The following is a 17,093-nucleotide window of genomic DNA, read 5'->3' as shown; positions in this document are numbered from 1 at the left end:
TTATTAATTATTTTTATTTATTTACGATTCACCCCCTAATTTCATTCTGATTTCGATTTAATCCTTAGCCTATTTAATTTCAACTTTTCCAAAAACTTTTATATTTTATTTATTTATTTATTATTATTATTCCTTTATCTTTTTATACTTTAAAAATAGATTATTCATATTATTTTATTTGTGCATTTCTATTATTATTGCTATCATTTTATTTTAACTTTTTTTATATATTATTTTTTGTTATTTTATTATTTCTTTTATTATTTTTGATATTCTCATGCCATGTTTATTTATCTTTATTATCATGCAATTTCCGTTTTACTTTATTTTAAGATTACTTTATTTATTTTATTAATATTATGATTTGATCATTAATATTATTATTATTATTTATTTTTCCTTATTATCATTTAATTAGTATAGAATTAGAAGTTATAATAGGATTATTGCCATTGTTTATTTGGTGTTTTATTATTATAGTTATATCATTATCGTTTATTACTATGATATTTTTATTTTTTTTGTATATCATTGGTGCTATCATTTTATTTTATTATAATCATGTCATGAATTGTGTTTAAACATACTTACGCATTTTTTTACTCTGCCCAAATAAACTAAATATATACCATTTTAAGTGTTACATTAATTTTTACTCAATGCATAAAAAGAAATTTTTGAAAATAGGCAATTTTTCGTATTTGGAGATTCAAGAAGTCGTACCCTAACTTACGGGATTTCAATTTTCTCGTTGAACCCAAATGACCAAATATCTTCTTAAAATCAAAATACATGAGGTTTAATTAAATAATAAAAAAACGAGCTTATTTTTCGAGATTTCAAGGTGTCGTATCCTAACTTACGGGATGTGATCTTTTATTTCCTCAAGATAAGATAACCTTTAACTTTTCGTTTCCATACCACGCCAAATAAATTAAATGCGTATCACTTTAAGTATCATGTTTGTTTATTTGCACGATGAATAAAAAGAAAAAATTTAAATCAAAATGACATTCATTAATTTTGGAATTAGAAAAGTTGTGTTCCTAACTTACGGAATATGTCTTCTTTCTAAAACCGAGATAATAAAATATATTTTAAAATAAATAAATTTTTTTAACGTTTATTCTTGTTTTTGGGGATTTAAGGCATTGTATCCTAACTTACGGGACATGATCCTTTCTTCTTAAATAACTTGAAATAAACTCTCTTCATGAAAATTATTTTAGCTAAATAGTGCCTTAATACAAAGAGGGATCGTACTTTAACTCCTTTCAAATTTTTAATTTTTGACACTAAAGACATCAAGTAATTAATTAGGTACCAATTTTGGGTGCAATGAGGGTGCTAACCGTTCCTCATGCGTAACCGACTCCCGAACCCATTTTCTAAACTTTGTAGACTAAAAATCGTTGTTTTAAATCAAACATTTCATTAAAACAATCAAATTATAAGGTGATCCAGTCACACCTAATAAAAAGGATCGGTGGTGACTCACATTTTCATTTGTTTTAAAATAAAAAGTCGATTTAAAAAAAAAATAGTTTCGACAGCTTGGTAACTCCGCTGGGGACAAAATAAAAGAGTCAAGCCACGAGTTGATTATTTCTTGTCTTTTTGTCAAAAATTTATAATTTAGTTTAAATTTACGATCATTTCGTTGAATTTCATTTTTATGGTTTATATCATTTTGATATATCTACTTTATTGGTTCGAGTCTTTGGATATATTTTCGCATATTGCATTATACCCTTTTAAGTGGGAGTGAGAAATTATTCCTTTGTGAGGTATTCACCTCTGTATAGGATAGTGGATCGCATTCGGGATACATCCGTACCTATGTCTTCATGAGATTTTCCTCTCCATAGAGCCACAGGGAAATGTATTCCCTTGAACTGAACTTGGTTCGTATGAGCCTATAATGGGTGAGGATCAAGGAATCTATCGGTTCAAGTACCCTTACTTTAGAACCAAACCGCATATAATGAGCCCTAAGAGCCTACCCTAGGTAGAACTGCAACGAACCCCTAGTGGTCACCCAAATAGCTGCTTTATTTATTATTTCTTGCTTTAAATTTTAGCTTTGTATAAGATGTACTAACTTGTTTTGTTTTGCTTTGACTATGATTGCATAACATTTTTATCATAAAAAAGGTGTTGATTCACATTCAGTTACTAAATAGAGAGCTCGCCATGGAGAATGGATTTCTTGATAGAGTGGAAGATAATACGGTTGTCCGAATATGGTCCGAGAAAACGCAACTAGAGAGGGGTGATAGTCTGAAGGAGGGGTATGTCTCAGAACTGTGGGATTTCATTTGTATCAGTGTGACTCAGAACAATCTTCAAGAGTTGAAAGAGACATGGGATCAATGAGACGATAAAATCAAGCAACTACTCTACTGTAATTATGATGACTTGTCTTATCTACTTGATATCAAAATAGACAAACACTTGTTTCGAGCTTTGGCTCAATTTTAGAATCCCGCCTACAGCTGCTTTACCTTTGGGAAGGTAGATTTGGTACCTACTGTAGAGGAGTATACAACTTTGCTTCGATGCCCTAAGATTCAAGCCAACAAAGCTTACTCTAGAGTTGCCAATATCCCGACTTTCCTAAAGAAACTAATGAGCATCACGGGGATGAATGAGCAATGGGTCGCGTCCTAGATCAAGCAAAAAGGAGAAAGCAAATGTATCCCTTGGAAAAGTTTGTGAGATCTGATTTTGGCACATCCAGACATAAAGAAAAGGGTTGATATCTTCGCCTTGAGTATCTAGGGGTTAGTAATCTTCCCTAAAGCACTAGGGCACGTAGATGAGGAAGTTGCAGATTTGTTTGACCGGCTCGATAAAAGGGTCACACCCGTCCCGACAATCTTAGATGAAACTTTCAGATCTTTGAATGCATACTGGAGAGCGGGTGAAGGTAGGTTCATCGGATGTGCGCAACTTCTATTAGCATGGTTCATAGCCACTTTTGGAAGGTAGAAAAAGTTTTTTATCGAGTATTCTCCAAGAACTACTCTCCATTGAAAGAATTAGTGGTTACATTGAGGGGAGACAATATTTTAGAAGAAAAATAGATGGCGATTCTCTAAAATCTACAAGACAAAGACGTTGAATGGAGGGCTCCTTGGATGATCCCGATGAGACATTGTACTAGTGCGGAGACTTCGACTGGGTCCCCCTACTTAGGATATGGAGAGCTGTTGGATATGCTCCTCTACTTGTGTTGAGGCAGTATAGATTGAGGCAGTTCATACCAGCAACACAAGGGTTGGCTTAGTGTGAGTTTTCATATAAGGGTGATAATTACAAGAAAAATGTTTAAGAAATATCTAACGCTTGGGACCAAACCCGTAGGATGAAAAGATTTGCTACAAGTCCCTTGACGACCCCCGAGTATGGTTGGTGGTGGGGTCAAAGAGTCAATGACAACATCCCTGTGCCAAGTTAGAAAAACACTCGACAGATGGAAAAACACCTGCAAGTGATCTCATCTTAGCTAGAGGTCATCAAGTTAGAGATAATCAATCAAGATTTTGAAAAGATGAATTTGGAGCTAGAAAAGAAGATAGAAAAATTGGAGGAGGAAAAGATGCAACTAGGATTAGACATTGATATCCAAAAGTTAGAAGCCAAGAAATTGAGAAAAGGAAAGAACAAGGCTGAGGAAAACTTGGACAATATAAAAATGGATTATAAGAAGTTGCGTTAGTTAATGAGGACTGCTAGGCTAGGAAAAACATCAGAATAATGGCAGTAAGAGATCAAAGAAGAAAAGATAAAGTCGATCAATAGGAAATGAACTTCCAAGATGCTCAGGTTCGAAAAGAGGCTCTAGAAAGGAGTTTGTCAGAAATTCGAAGTGAAAAGATCAGATTAAAAGCCCGGGTGCCAAAGCTAGAAAAGTCACTTCATCAGTATCGTAGTCGCAACTCCACAATTGAGTTGAAAGCGAGCATAAACAAGATTGAAGAGCTGAAAGGAAAAATAGAAAAGCTCAAAATTGCATTACAAAATTGCGAACTCTGAGTTGAGCTTCCTGAAGCAAACAATGAGCATTGGAAAGAGCAACTCCACCATTCTCAAGGTCAAGTCAAGGATAGAGACCATATCATGGGTGAAGCTGTGGCTCAAATACGAGAGGTGGTCGATCATTTGCAAACCCTAGCAGTTCAGGCTGACCTGCTAAGCTTGAAGTATGAATCAGAATCAGATCGGGGTCGAGAGTTAGCTTGGCTTCTTAGAAAGGTTAAGGTTTTGAGTATTAAGGCAAAGCTGTATATGTAATCCGTTTTATGTAAAGAAATTTATTTTCTAGTAAAGTTATTCTAATAGAATTGAATCAGAGTCAATGCCTTTTTTTCATTCAATCCTTGCTTTGCATTACATTGCATCATATGCATTAAATTTCACAAAAAGACCCTAATTAATCGAAATTATGATAGTTAACCTAGAAATCAACAAGTGTTTACCAACGAAATATCAATACAGTACTTGTGCCAAAACCAAAGTAATGGACCAAAGATTGGAAAAGCTAGAACAAATTCAAAAAGACATGCAAGATCAGTTGCAAAAATAATTTGCAAAAGTACAACAAGATATGAGGGATCAGATACAAGAATCCCAAAGAAGTATGATAAGCCAATTGATGCAGTTGCTGGTTGGAGGACTTGAAAAAGGGAAGAGCACTGTGGTCAACTCAGGGGATGATAATAATGATCCTATTTACTCCACGGGTTTTACCCAGATAAATGCCCAGGCACAACCAGGGGCGTACCCATTAAGGGTGCCCGTTACTATCGGACCCTAACAATATCAAGCTAGTACCTCAGCGCCAACAAACTACCCAACGGGTTCAGGCTTCAATCTGGGGGATAATTCAACCAATCCCGTTGTTTCAGATCTAGATAATATGGTAGAAATGAAAAAAGTAAGAGTGGAACTGCCAAAGCAACTTAAAGATTGGTGCAGATGGTTAGAAGAAAAATTTAAAGCAATAGAAAACACTGATTATCATTGCGAATTGATGCCAAGGACTTGAGTTTGGTCCCAGACCTAGTGCTCTTTCCAAAGTTCAAAACTCCAGAGTTTGAAAAGTATAATGGGACTAGCTGCCCTAAAGCTCATATTAAGATGTTCTGTCGAAGGATGACAGGACACGTTAATAATGACCAATTATTAATTCATTGCTTCCAAGACAGACTGATCGGGTCAGTAGCCAAATGGTACAACCAACTGGGTCGTGCCAAAGTCAATTCATGGAAAGGCTTAGTATAAGCTTTTATGAAGCAATATAGTCATGTGACAGACATAACACCCGACAGAATCACGTTATAGAATATGGAGAAGAAGCAAAGTGAGAGCTTCAGGCAATATACCTAAAGATGGAGAGAGGTGGCAACGTAAGTCTAGCTACCTCTTCTAGAGAAAGAAACTATAATGCTTTTCATCAATACTTTAAATACCCTGTTCATCAACCATATGTTGGGAAACGCTACTAAGAGCTTCTCGGATATAGTAATGTTTGGTGAAATGATTGAAAATGCAGTGAGAGATGGTAAGACAGACGCGGGGGAAAGCGCCAAAAGATCAGCTCTGAGGAAGAAGGAAAATGAGGTGAATAATGCAAGCATATATAGCAAGGGTTATTCAAAACCAATCACGGTAGGCCTACCAAGGACAGTAACTACTAACCATCAGGGCCCCCTAAGGCAAGAATCCAAAACAAGGACAAATATAGAAAGGCTCCAGTTCACACCCATCCCGATGACATATAGGAACTGTATCAGAGTTTGTTTGATGTACATGTGGTATCCCCTTTCTACTTGAAACCTATGCAACCTCTATTTCCAAAATGGTACGACACAAATGCTCAATGCGAGTACCACGTGAGAATCACGGGACATTCAATTGATAACTGTACCACTTTTAAAAAGTTAATTGAAAGGTTTATCAAGATAGGCATTGTGAAGTTCGATGTTCCATCGGGACCTAATGTGGCAGGAAATCTATTACCCAGTTATTCTAATAAAAGGGTAAACGCGATAATTGAGAGTGGATGGAAGAGAACCAAAATGAATGTAGCGGAACTGAAAACCCCCACTGAAATGAGTTTGGAAGAAAATGGTGGGGGGAGGATTAATTAAATAGGATTCAAAGGAGAGACCCAAAAGGATGAGAAACTATTGTGAGTTTCATGCTGAAGAAGGTCATGAGATCTAGGAGTGCATTAAATTCAAGGCCCTAGTGCAAAATCTGATGGATAATAAGGAGCTAAAATTCTTTGAATATGCTAAAAGCTCAAAAGGAGAAGATGTGTACACCTCAGAAGATGGGTCAACAGAGAAGGTCTATAAAGTCAACCACCCAGTGGTTATCATTTCACGAATAAGAAGTAATGAATTCAGAGCACAATTTGAACCAAGGGTCATAATCTAGAAACCTGTAGCCTTTCCTTACAAGGACAGCAAGAGGGTTCTCTAGAATTATGATTGCAACGTGATGATCCTGAAAGAAAAAAACCCGGCTAGTGCTTCAGAAGAGGGCCAAAATGTCAGTTTCTACATATGCAGTGGGAGACTTTATGACCTTACAAGTCCAAGAACCGAGCTCGTTAAAGGAAAGACCCCAACAGTTGAGTATAAGAAGAAAAAGATGGCTAGGCTTGAATCGCCAGTTAACGGGCTAGTAACTGAGAACGAGGCTAGGGAATTCTTGAAAAAATTAAAGCATAACAAGTACAACATTGTAGAATAACTACACAAACAATTGGCTCACATATCAATATTAGCCTTGCTCTTGAGCTCAAAGACTCATCGTAGCGCGTTGATGAATGTGCTAAATAAAACTTATGTCTCTAATGATATCTCTGTAAACAAACTGGACCGCCTAGTTAACAATATAAGTGCTGAAAAATTCATCTTCTTTAATGACGACGAAATACCACCAGAGGGCATGGGATCTACAAAGGCTCTGTACATCACCACCCGCTACAAATGATATACATTGCCAAGGGTTCTAATAGACAATGGCTCTACAATGAACGTCTTGCCTCTATCCATGTTGAATAGATTACCAGTGGATAGCTCTCACATGAAGACATGCCAAAACATAGTGAGAGCATTCGATGGTACGGAAAGGAGAGTGATGGGAAGGATTGAGATACCCTTTTAATTGGTCCAAACACGTATGAGGTAGATTTCTTGGTGATGGACATCAAGCCTTCTTATAATTATTTGTTGGAGAGGCCTTAGATTCACTCAGCTGGGGCAGTGCCATCATCATTGCACAAAAAGCTAAAGTTGGTAACTGAGGGTCGACTCACAACAATAAACGCGGAAGAAGACATTATTGCATCCGTAACCAGTAACATGCCATACATAGGGGCAGATGATGAAGCAATAGAATGTTCCTTTCGATCTTTCAAATTTGTGAATGCAACTTTCATCGTTGAAGGAAATAAGGTCTCGATACCCAAAATATCCAAAACTACGAGGATGGGCCTACAGCTGACGGTTGGGAAAGGAGCCTTGCCTGGAAGGGGATTCGAAAAATACCTGCAAGGAAGGGTCGAGGCACCCATGTAATGGATAAACGAGACTGTTTTGGCTTAGGATACAAGTTAGATGCGAGGCAAAAGAAGAGAGAGCTGGAGAAGAAGCAAGAAAGGAGAAGAGCGCAACTGAAAGGGAACAAGTCAAGTGGAACCAATGACCTTTCCCCATATATCCAGAACTTTCGTGTCATGAGGAACTATTCACCTTGAACGGAAGATGTAACACCCCTAACCCTAAACCATCGCCGGAACAGGGTTACGAGGTATTATCGGACAATCGAACAATTTACGATTAATATTCAAATAATTATCGAACATATTATATTATAAAATAATTAGATTTTTATATGATAAATATAGTATGATTTTGACAAATGGATGGTGATAAAAATATAAATGTAATAATAATATGTATACAATTGTAACATAAATATTTAATTACTTTTTATTTAAGTAAATAGATATTTATTACTTATTATTATAAAGTTAAACGATATTTATTAATTAAATAATTATATTATAAGATTTTTATGTGATAAATAAATTAAATGGTGACAAGTGTATTAATAAAAATACATACATTTGTAGTATAGGCAATAATTATTAAATAGATATTTATTAAATTATTGTTATAATAATACTAATAATAATAATAATAATATTATTATTATTAAATAAATTGAATTGTGACAAATGTAGGGTGGAGATAAAATACATGTGTAATAATATGTATAATACAATTGAAATACATGTATTGTTTATTAAAATAGATATTTATTATTTATTTATTATTATTAAGTAAAATATATTTATTAGATAAATAATTATTATATAAGATTTTTATATGACAAACTAATTAAAAGGTGACAAATGTAATATAAATATTTGTTAATAAAAATATATTTATTATAATAATAATTATTATTAATTAGTATATATATATAAGAAATGAAACAAAGGAAAAAAGAAACAGAGGCATATGAAACAGAGCAAGAAAAAGAAAGAAAGAAAGAAAAGAGAAAGGAAAAACTAAGAGTTTAAGGTTTAAAGCTTTGATTGCTAACAAGGAACTCGAGGCATTGGCATCGAAAGGAAAGGAAAAAATTGTCAAAGAGTAACCGAATAAATCCGGGTTTATATTATTATAATTCAAGTTATTTTTATTAAATGTTAAATTTTTAATTATGTGTATGGTAAGTAAATTATGAGGTAAGTTTTATTATGGAATTGAAAAAGAAATTGAATTGATGATAGATAAGTATTGATATAGAATTGTATATTGATGAAAAGTGAAATTGAATTGAGAAAGTGAATCGAATACCCTATTAACTAGTCGGGCTGAGTCGAATATAGTTGGCATGCCACAGGATTGGAATAGTTCAGGAATGCTTCGACCTCGAGTCGATGAGACGCTGGGTGTCACTATTTTATTTCAGATAGATTCAATGAGGTACTGAGTACCACTTTACTTCGGCTTGGCCGATGAGACACTGGGTGTCAATTATTTGCTTCGAACTATCCAATGAGGCACAGGATGCCATACTGGAGTGTTTGGTTGGATCTGTGTATCCGCCAAAGTCCGAGTTTGTTAATAGGGGTAATTAAAGGAAATGTTAAACTGAATAAAATGAATTGGTTGAGCCATTGAAAGAAATGTGAAAATGGAACGTGAATAAAAAAAATGTGATTTGAATGTGAGTATGAGAATTGAAAGCATGAACCAATAGTTCATGAGATAGATAATGGTTCAACATGAATGTATATGATTTCAATTGTTGATTAGCTAAATTGAATTGTATGAATATATTGAGAATGACAAATTTATGTTTGAATTGGTTTAGTAAAAAAATAATAATAAATAAATAAAGTTATATGATTTAATGATATGATTATTATGTTTATAATTTGAACTATGGTAATACCACTGAGTATAAAATACTCAGCATACGGTTGTTTCTGTGTGCAGGTTAATAGGTATTCAGAGTCTTGGTTCAGCATCCAGGCGATCCCGACTCCAGTGCAAAACTCGGTGATGTATTCTTCTTTTGGTAAAAGTGGCATGTACATAGGTGTTAAATAGGTCACTTTAAAATGCTATATGATTTTTGTTGTAAAGAATGATATTTGGTGTTTTGGTGTTTAAACTAATGAAATGGTATGAAAATTTATATGATATACATGGTATAATTGGTGCTAAATTTAGAATGGAATGAATAAAATTCTAATTTAATTATTAATGGTAATATAAGTGGTCATAGAGTAAATTATCAAATTAATGTTATAGGTATGATTTTAATACGATTAAACATGAAATTGCATTCGTTGAAATATTGGTTTTGGATTGGTTCTGGTTTGAAATTGCAGGGAAGGTTAGATATTTATAAAGGGGTAATATTGAGTTTTTTTAAAAAAAAATCCTCGGAGCACCCGAGCAAGTTTCAATTCCCCTCTAATACGTATTTTGGGCCTTGAGGGTCCAATTAAGGGACTTTATAATTATTTTATAATATAATATGTTGGATAATTATTTGAATATTAATCGTAAATTGTCTGATTGTCCGGTAATGCCTCGTAACCATGTTTCTGGGACGATTTAGGGTTAGGGGGTGTTACATTTTGTTGGTATCAGAGCTATCAGGTTTAGTCAATTCTCGACCTAAATCGAGCTCGAAATTGAGTCTAGAAGTACATGCCACTTTTGAGTCGAAACTGAGTCGGGATTTTTAGATGCTGACCTATTTTTTTGTTTCTGTTTTATAGATTAAAGATGTCAGATGAAAGACTAGAAGATACCGATCAAGAAATGTATACTGGTGATGAAGAGTCATATGGACTAGATGAAATTGAGTCAGTAACACCTAGCATAAATCCTGTAAGAAATCAACCACCTAGAGTTGATAAAAGAAATGGTAGAGATGATTCTGATATATTAAAAGTGATAGTCGATGCCTTATAAAGAGTAGTGGGAACTACTCCTGCTATGACATCTGCACCTGTTCAAAGACGGGCTCCGATAAAAGAATTAAGGAAATATGGTGCCACAGAATTTATGGGTCTAAAATGAGTCGATCCATCAACTGTTGAAAATTGGATGGAATCAACTAAGAGAATTTTACAGCAATTGGAATGTACCCCTCGAGAGTGCTTGCTTGTGCTGTATCATTGCTACAAGGGGAAGCTTATCTATGGAAGGAATCAGTGGTACGACATTTACCAGAAGATCAAATAACATGGGACCTATTTCAGAAGGAATTTTAAAAGAAATATGTATGAGAGATGTATATTGAAGACAAGAAACAAGAGTTTTTAATGCTGGAGCAGGGTGACATGTTATTTATAGATTATAAGAGAGAGTTTTCAAGACTCAGCAGATATGCCTCCGAGTTTATTCTAACTGAAACAGATAGTTGTAAAAGATTCTTACGGGGATTGCGAGATGAGATCAAAGTACAGTTAGTATTTTACCGTATCATTAAGTTTGTGGATTTGATTGAGTGAGCCAAAATGGTAAAGCAAGTGTTGGGTCTCGACAAAAAGACTGAAAGTGTCAGACTAATTGGGAATGTGTGGGAACTACCAGCTCAAATCCGTAGCCAAAAAGATCAAAGGAATCTCTAGGAGGATGGAGATCTAATTTTAGATCTGATAGAGGCGGCAGAAGCAGAGGGAGATAGACAACAATATCTACTTGCAGTGTGAGAGGTCCCTCTCGGGAAATAGAAATTCTAGACTGTCAACACTGCGGAAAGAAACATAGAGGAGAATGCTAGAAATTATCTAGAAGCTATTTCAGATGTGGTTCTACCGATCATTTCATTAGAGACTGCCTGAAAACTAATAGTGCTGCACCAGTAACATCACAGAGATTAGTATCTACAGCTAGAAGCAGGGGATCTGGTAGAGGTGGTTCGGTTTCTAGAGGAGGTAGAGTTAAGAGAAGCAGTGGCATTGTTACCCAGCAATCTGAAGCCAGGGTACCAGCCAGAGCTTATGTGGTCAAAACTGTAACGCCCTAATTTTCGGGAATTCTGTGAATGTTGGCAAAATTTCATGCTTTGATTTTGTCATTTGTGAGTGAAATTATGAAATAGAACCTATGTGAAAATGTTTGAAAATGATATAGGCTAAATTGAAGTGGCCAAATAAATAGGAGTGCAAAATAGGAGGATTTGCATGACAAACCTCCCATTTTACATGAAGTGGCCAGCCATCATGTTGTTGTAGACAATATGAGCACTTGATATCCATAATTCATGGTACAAATTGATAATGGGTTAGGTAAATGTTCCATGATAATGGATTAGGTAAATATTCCATGATAATGGGTTAGGTAAATGTTCCATGATAATGGTTTAAGTAAATGTTCTATGATGGGCATTTCATGTCTTTTGTATTAAAGAATTAAATGGATGAAATATGAAATTTTATTAAAAGAAAAAGGGGTGAAAAAAAAAAGTTTTGTCCATCTTTGTTCATCATAGCCTAAAGTTAGAGAAGAGAAAGGAGAGGAGAAAGCTCTTGAATGTTCAGTCACTTGGGGAAGAAAATTGAAGGTAAGTTCATGGTAGTTTGCTTCTATCTTGATGTTCATGAGCTCTTCTTGATTCTACCTTAACTCTTGAAGCATATTTTGGTTTTTAGTTGTGTTGTGAGCATTTGGTCATGAATTAAAATGAAGGAAATGGTTGTTGTTTCATGTTCTTTTGATGAAAAATAGAAGATAGGTGAAGTTGAGCCAAACAAATGAGCATGCATGTGCCTTAGATGCTAAGGGGAAAAATCGGCTAACATGTTGTGCTTTAAAATGATGAAATGGAGACTATACTTAAGTAAACTCATAGATATGTGATGATTGATTGGTGATATACATGTTTAAATAACATGCATGCAAGTTATGTGTGAAAGAGTGATTTAGTAATAAATCTGCTTGGGACAGCAGCAGTAACATGATTTTGGAAAATCACCATAAATTGTGAGAGATGAGTTAGAAGGTGAATAAATTATGTAATTAAAGCTTAATGAGTCTAGTTTCAAATTAAATAAACTAGAACATATTTTGAATTCTGTACAATGAGAAATTTGATTTGTAATGAAGAGTGGTGAGATTAGTCAAATAGTGAAACATGGGAAACTTTAAGAAAAATCTGGTATTGATTGGCCATACCAAAAATTCTGAAAATTTTATGGATAGAAGATATATGAGTCTATTTTCAGGAAAAATTAACGGCACTTGATTTGGAGTTTCGTAGCTCCAGTTATAAATGATTTAGTGACTGTTGCTCAGGAAGACAGCTTGCAGTGAAATTATGATTATGTGGTAAACATTGACAAAAATTTGTTAATGAGTTGCTTATTGATTTCTTATAAGCTTACTATGATCTGTAGGGGTGGTTGGCCGAATATCGTAAGGGGTTAATACGTAGTTTGTATTTGAATAGTTAGATTAACATGTTAGTAATCCAATTGTAGGCGATTCGTGTGTGGATCTCGTCAGCATATCGTCGCAAACAGGTGTGTAACTAACACCCTCTTTCTTAGTCTAGATCGGCAAAAGTCAAAAAGCCGAAATGCCAAAAACCGGTATTTTGTAGATTTGCGAGTGTGCGAATGCTCGTGAGGTAAATCGATTAATGTTTTTGGTAAGCTGCAATGTTTGGACTGCAAAGTGCATAATTTCTGTGCCCTCGATATTTTTGGGCTTAATAGGCCAAAACTGGAATGATGGGCCAACGGGCCCAATTCGGTAAGAACCCTCGGTAGTGATTCTGTTAGTACGTGAAAGGTAAGAATATGCATGAAAAACCCTAAAATAGATAAATTATTGAAATACCTTTAAAAATGGAAAATTTACAGTTTTACCCTTAGGAGATAAATTACCGAAATACCCCTAGGGTTAAATTGACCTAAATGCATGTTTGACTGTTGTTATTTAGTGCATGCCATGTTGTTATTATCTGATGCATGGGACTGGGATATTGACAGAGGAAGTACTGAAAGTGGCTTGTCCACGTACTGGAGGCTTTGCCTCAATTTACTGTTAACTGAGCAACAAGGCTGCAACTGTGGAGTGTTGGGCTGGGTGGGTTAAGCTATTCCCCACATGGAGTGTATGGCTGGTACGGGTGGAGTGTAGTGGTTGGTGGGTTGAGTAGTCTCCCCAAATGGGCTTGCATATGTTTACTGATGTTGCATGTATTTTGAAATGGGCCTATGGGCCATACTGTTATCTGAATAAGGGGCTAAGGCCCAGTTTATTGTAATCTGAAAAGGGATCTGGCCCAGTACCACTGTTACCTGAATGGGCTTGAGCTGACTTGGGCTTTGAATGGGTTTTCCTTACCCACGAGTTTCCCCAAACTCAACCCTTTTATTTTCATCCACGCAGGAAATCCCCAACCATAGTGGGCTTGGAGTTGTGAGGGAATTCGGAGTGGCCACCCGTTCTGAAAGTTTGATTTTCTTCTGGTGAACTGGACATCCTTTTATTTACGTTTGAAGTTTTGGGTTTTTAAATGTAATAAGGCCGCTTAATTATTTTTGATGGTTTTAATATTTATTACTAAGATAGATATTACATATTTTAACTGTTGAAATTGGATAGCTTTAGGGCGCGTTTTCAAAAAAAACAACAATTGATTTCAAAATAACACGACAACAAGCAAAGCTTCCGCAATGAAAGTATTTTCCAAAATTAATCATTTTTCCTAAAAATGACTCAATCAAATCGGTTTCCTAGAAATATGCATGACGTTAAGGTGTGGCAATGGCGGTGTGCATGTCTAGGATTGGATCCGAAGGGAGCTTGGTACTTAAGTAGTCCGATAGACTCACCTCCTCGTTTTCGGTTTCCTACCTGGTGCACAGCTTCCATTCACTTTAACCTATAATGAAATTATCTTTTAAAACACTAAGTAGGTTTTCTGGATCAACAATATAAAATGTTTTGAACGCTTCGATGTGGCTTGTCGGATCCGGCCATAACGTCTGGGCCGGGTTTGGAATGTTACAAAAACCCATGAAGAAGACGATGCTCATGATATGGTAGCAGGTATATTTCTATTATATTCTGAGCCTGTTCATGCTTTAATTGATCCGAGATCTTCACATTCCTATATTAATTCAAAATTAGTTGAGTAGGGGAAGTTAAAATTTGAAATGTCTAGAGTGTCCATTGAGGTGTCGAGTCCGCTAAGGCAAACAGTGTTAGTGAACCAAGTCTGTCCAAGATGCCCATTGATTATATAGAATAAAACTTTTCCAGTTGACTTGTTGATTATGCAATTTGGGGATTTTGATGTAATACTGGGGATGAATTGGTTATCTGAACATTGAGTGATTTTGGACTACAATAAAAAAAGATTCAGTATTCGGACAGAGAGTGAAGATCAGGTTGAAGTAAATGGTATTCGTACTAGTGGGCCAGTACGAATTGTTTCAGCAATAAAGGCTAATAAATTACTTCATTAGGGTTGTTCTACATATTTGGCATATATTATAAATTTAGATTCAGTTGGAAGCCAGTGCAGTAAAATTCGGACAGTTTTTGAGTTTTCTGATGCATTTCCTGAAGAATTATAGGGTTTACCGCCAAATAGGAAAGTCGAGTTCGCTATTGAGGATTATCTAGTCACAGCACCAATCTCTATACCTCCATATCAGATGTCATCTACAGAGTTAAAAGAGCTGAAGAGACAGTTGCAAGACTTATTAGACCGTGGTTTTATTCGACTGAGCATATCACCGTGGGAAGCTCCGGTGTTATTTGTTAAGAAGAAAGATGGATCAATACGACTTTGTATTGATTATCGGTAGCTGAATAAGATGATAATTGAAAATAAATATCCATTGCCTCGCATTGAAAATTTGTTTGATCAGTTGAGAGGAGCTTCTGTATTCTCTAAGATTGACTTAAAGTCAGGTTATTATCAGCTGAAGGTAAAAGAAAATGATGTACCGAAGACAAGTTTTCGTACGAGGTATGACCACTATGAGTTTTTAGTAATTCCATTCGGGTTGACAAATGCCCCAGCCGCTTTTATGGATCTCATGAATCGTATCTTTCAGCTGTATTTAGACCAGTTTGTGGTGGTTTTTATTGATGATATATTGGTTTATTTGAAGTCAGAGTCAGAGCATGATCAGCATCTCAGGATTGTACTACAGATATTACACGAAAAATAGTTGTATGGAAAGTTCAGCAAATGTGAATTTTGGTTTTCAGAGGTTGTATTTTTGGGACATGTAGTATCTGTAGATGGAATCCGAGTTGATCCAAAGAAGATTGAAGTGATTGTTCAGTGGAAACCACCAAGAAACGTATCAGAGGTACGTAGTTTTCTTAGTTTAGTTGGGTATTATAAAAGATTTGTAAATAGATTTTCGAAAATAGCTTTGCCGATGACCAAGCTGCTACAAAAGAATATACCATTTGTGTGGGATGATCAGTGCTAAGAAAGTTTTGAAAAGTTAAAGAAAATGTTAACAGAGGCACCAGTTCTGACATTACTAGAGTCGGGGAAGGATTTTGTAGTGTATACTGATGCTTCTTTGAGTGGTCTAGGTTGTGTACTAATGCAGGATGGAAAAGTAATAGCTTATGCATCTCGTCAATTGAAGCAGCACGAACGTAACTATCCAACTCATGATTTGGAACTAGCAGCTGTGATTTTTGCTCTGAAGATTTGGAGACATAATTTGTACGGTTAGAAATGCTATGTAATGACCTGAATTTTACAATTATCGAAAAGTGCATTTTTGGGTCTCTGTTTCTAAAAAAAATGTATTCGTAAATATTTATTAAAAATATTTACGAAGTTAATTGAGTGATTAATTTAAAGTTTAATGAAGTGAATTAACTTAAATTAAGGATAATTAAATAAAAGGATTAAATTGAATGAAGAGTAAAAGTTTAATTATAGAATAAAGAAAAGTGAAGGGACTAAATAGGCAATTAAGCCAAAAGGTGGTGACAAATGTATGGTGAAAATAAGGTAGATGTGTAAGAAATATAATATGTACACATGTATTATACATGTGTATTTACTTAATTAATAAGTAAAATTATAATAATTAAAGTATTATATTATATTATTATATTATAAAGTAATATAAATAAAGAAAGAAAAGAAAGAAAAAGAATAGGAAGAACAGAATATGAAACAAAAATGGGGAGAAAGAAAAGAAAAAGGGAAAACTAGGGATTTGGAGCTTGAAGTTTAAATTGGTAAGTCAATCAAGCCCTTTTTACTTAATTTTGATGTTTTAGAAGTTTTAGAACAAAGATTTGATGAAATTAAGTTGATATTTTGAAGGTTATTAGATTTCTAGATATTATTCATGTTGAATAAAATGATGAATTATGAGTTTTATTGATAGGAATTTAAGTTAGAAGTGGGAAAATGATTAAATTATAAAGAGAAAGTTAAGTTTTGACATAGTAAGGACTAAGTTGAAAGAAATTCAAAATTTAAGTTTTATGTTGAATATGAAAAGCTGGAATTTATTTTAAACAAGTATAAAGATGAAAAGT

General features: G+C 34.7%; 1 protein-coding gene across 1 annotated transcript; it reads left to right on the top strand.

The window, feature by feature from the left end:
• Positions 1-7,594: 7,594 nt before the first annotated feature.
• Positions 7,595-16,270, top strand: LOC107902518 (uncharacterized). Its single transcript, XM_016828685.1, has 8 exons — positions 7,595-7,750; positions 9,531-9,593; positions 9,929-9,933; positions 10,325-10,436; positions 11,428-11,568; positions 15,143-15,319; positions 15,440-15,718; positions 16,142-16,270. Exons 1-8 carry the CDS (start codon positions 7,595-7,597, stop codon positions 16,268-16,270), a joined length of 1,062 nt encoding a protein of 353 aa, XP_016684174.1.
• The last annotated feature ends 823 nt before the right edge of the window (positions 16,271-17,093 follow it).

The sequence above is a fragment of the Gossypium hirsutum genome, chromosome A05, assembly GCF_007990345.1.
Source record: "Gossypium hirsutum isolate 1008001.06 chromosome A05, Gossypium_hirsutum_v2.1, whole genome shotgun sequence".
Taxonomy (NCBI): domain Eukaryota; kingdom Viridiplantae; phylum Streptophyta; class Magnoliopsida; order Malvales; family Malvaceae; genus Gossypium; species Gossypium hirsutum.
Note: the sequence above shows the minus strand (reverse complement) of the source record. Positions and strands in the feature narration are given on the sequence as shown.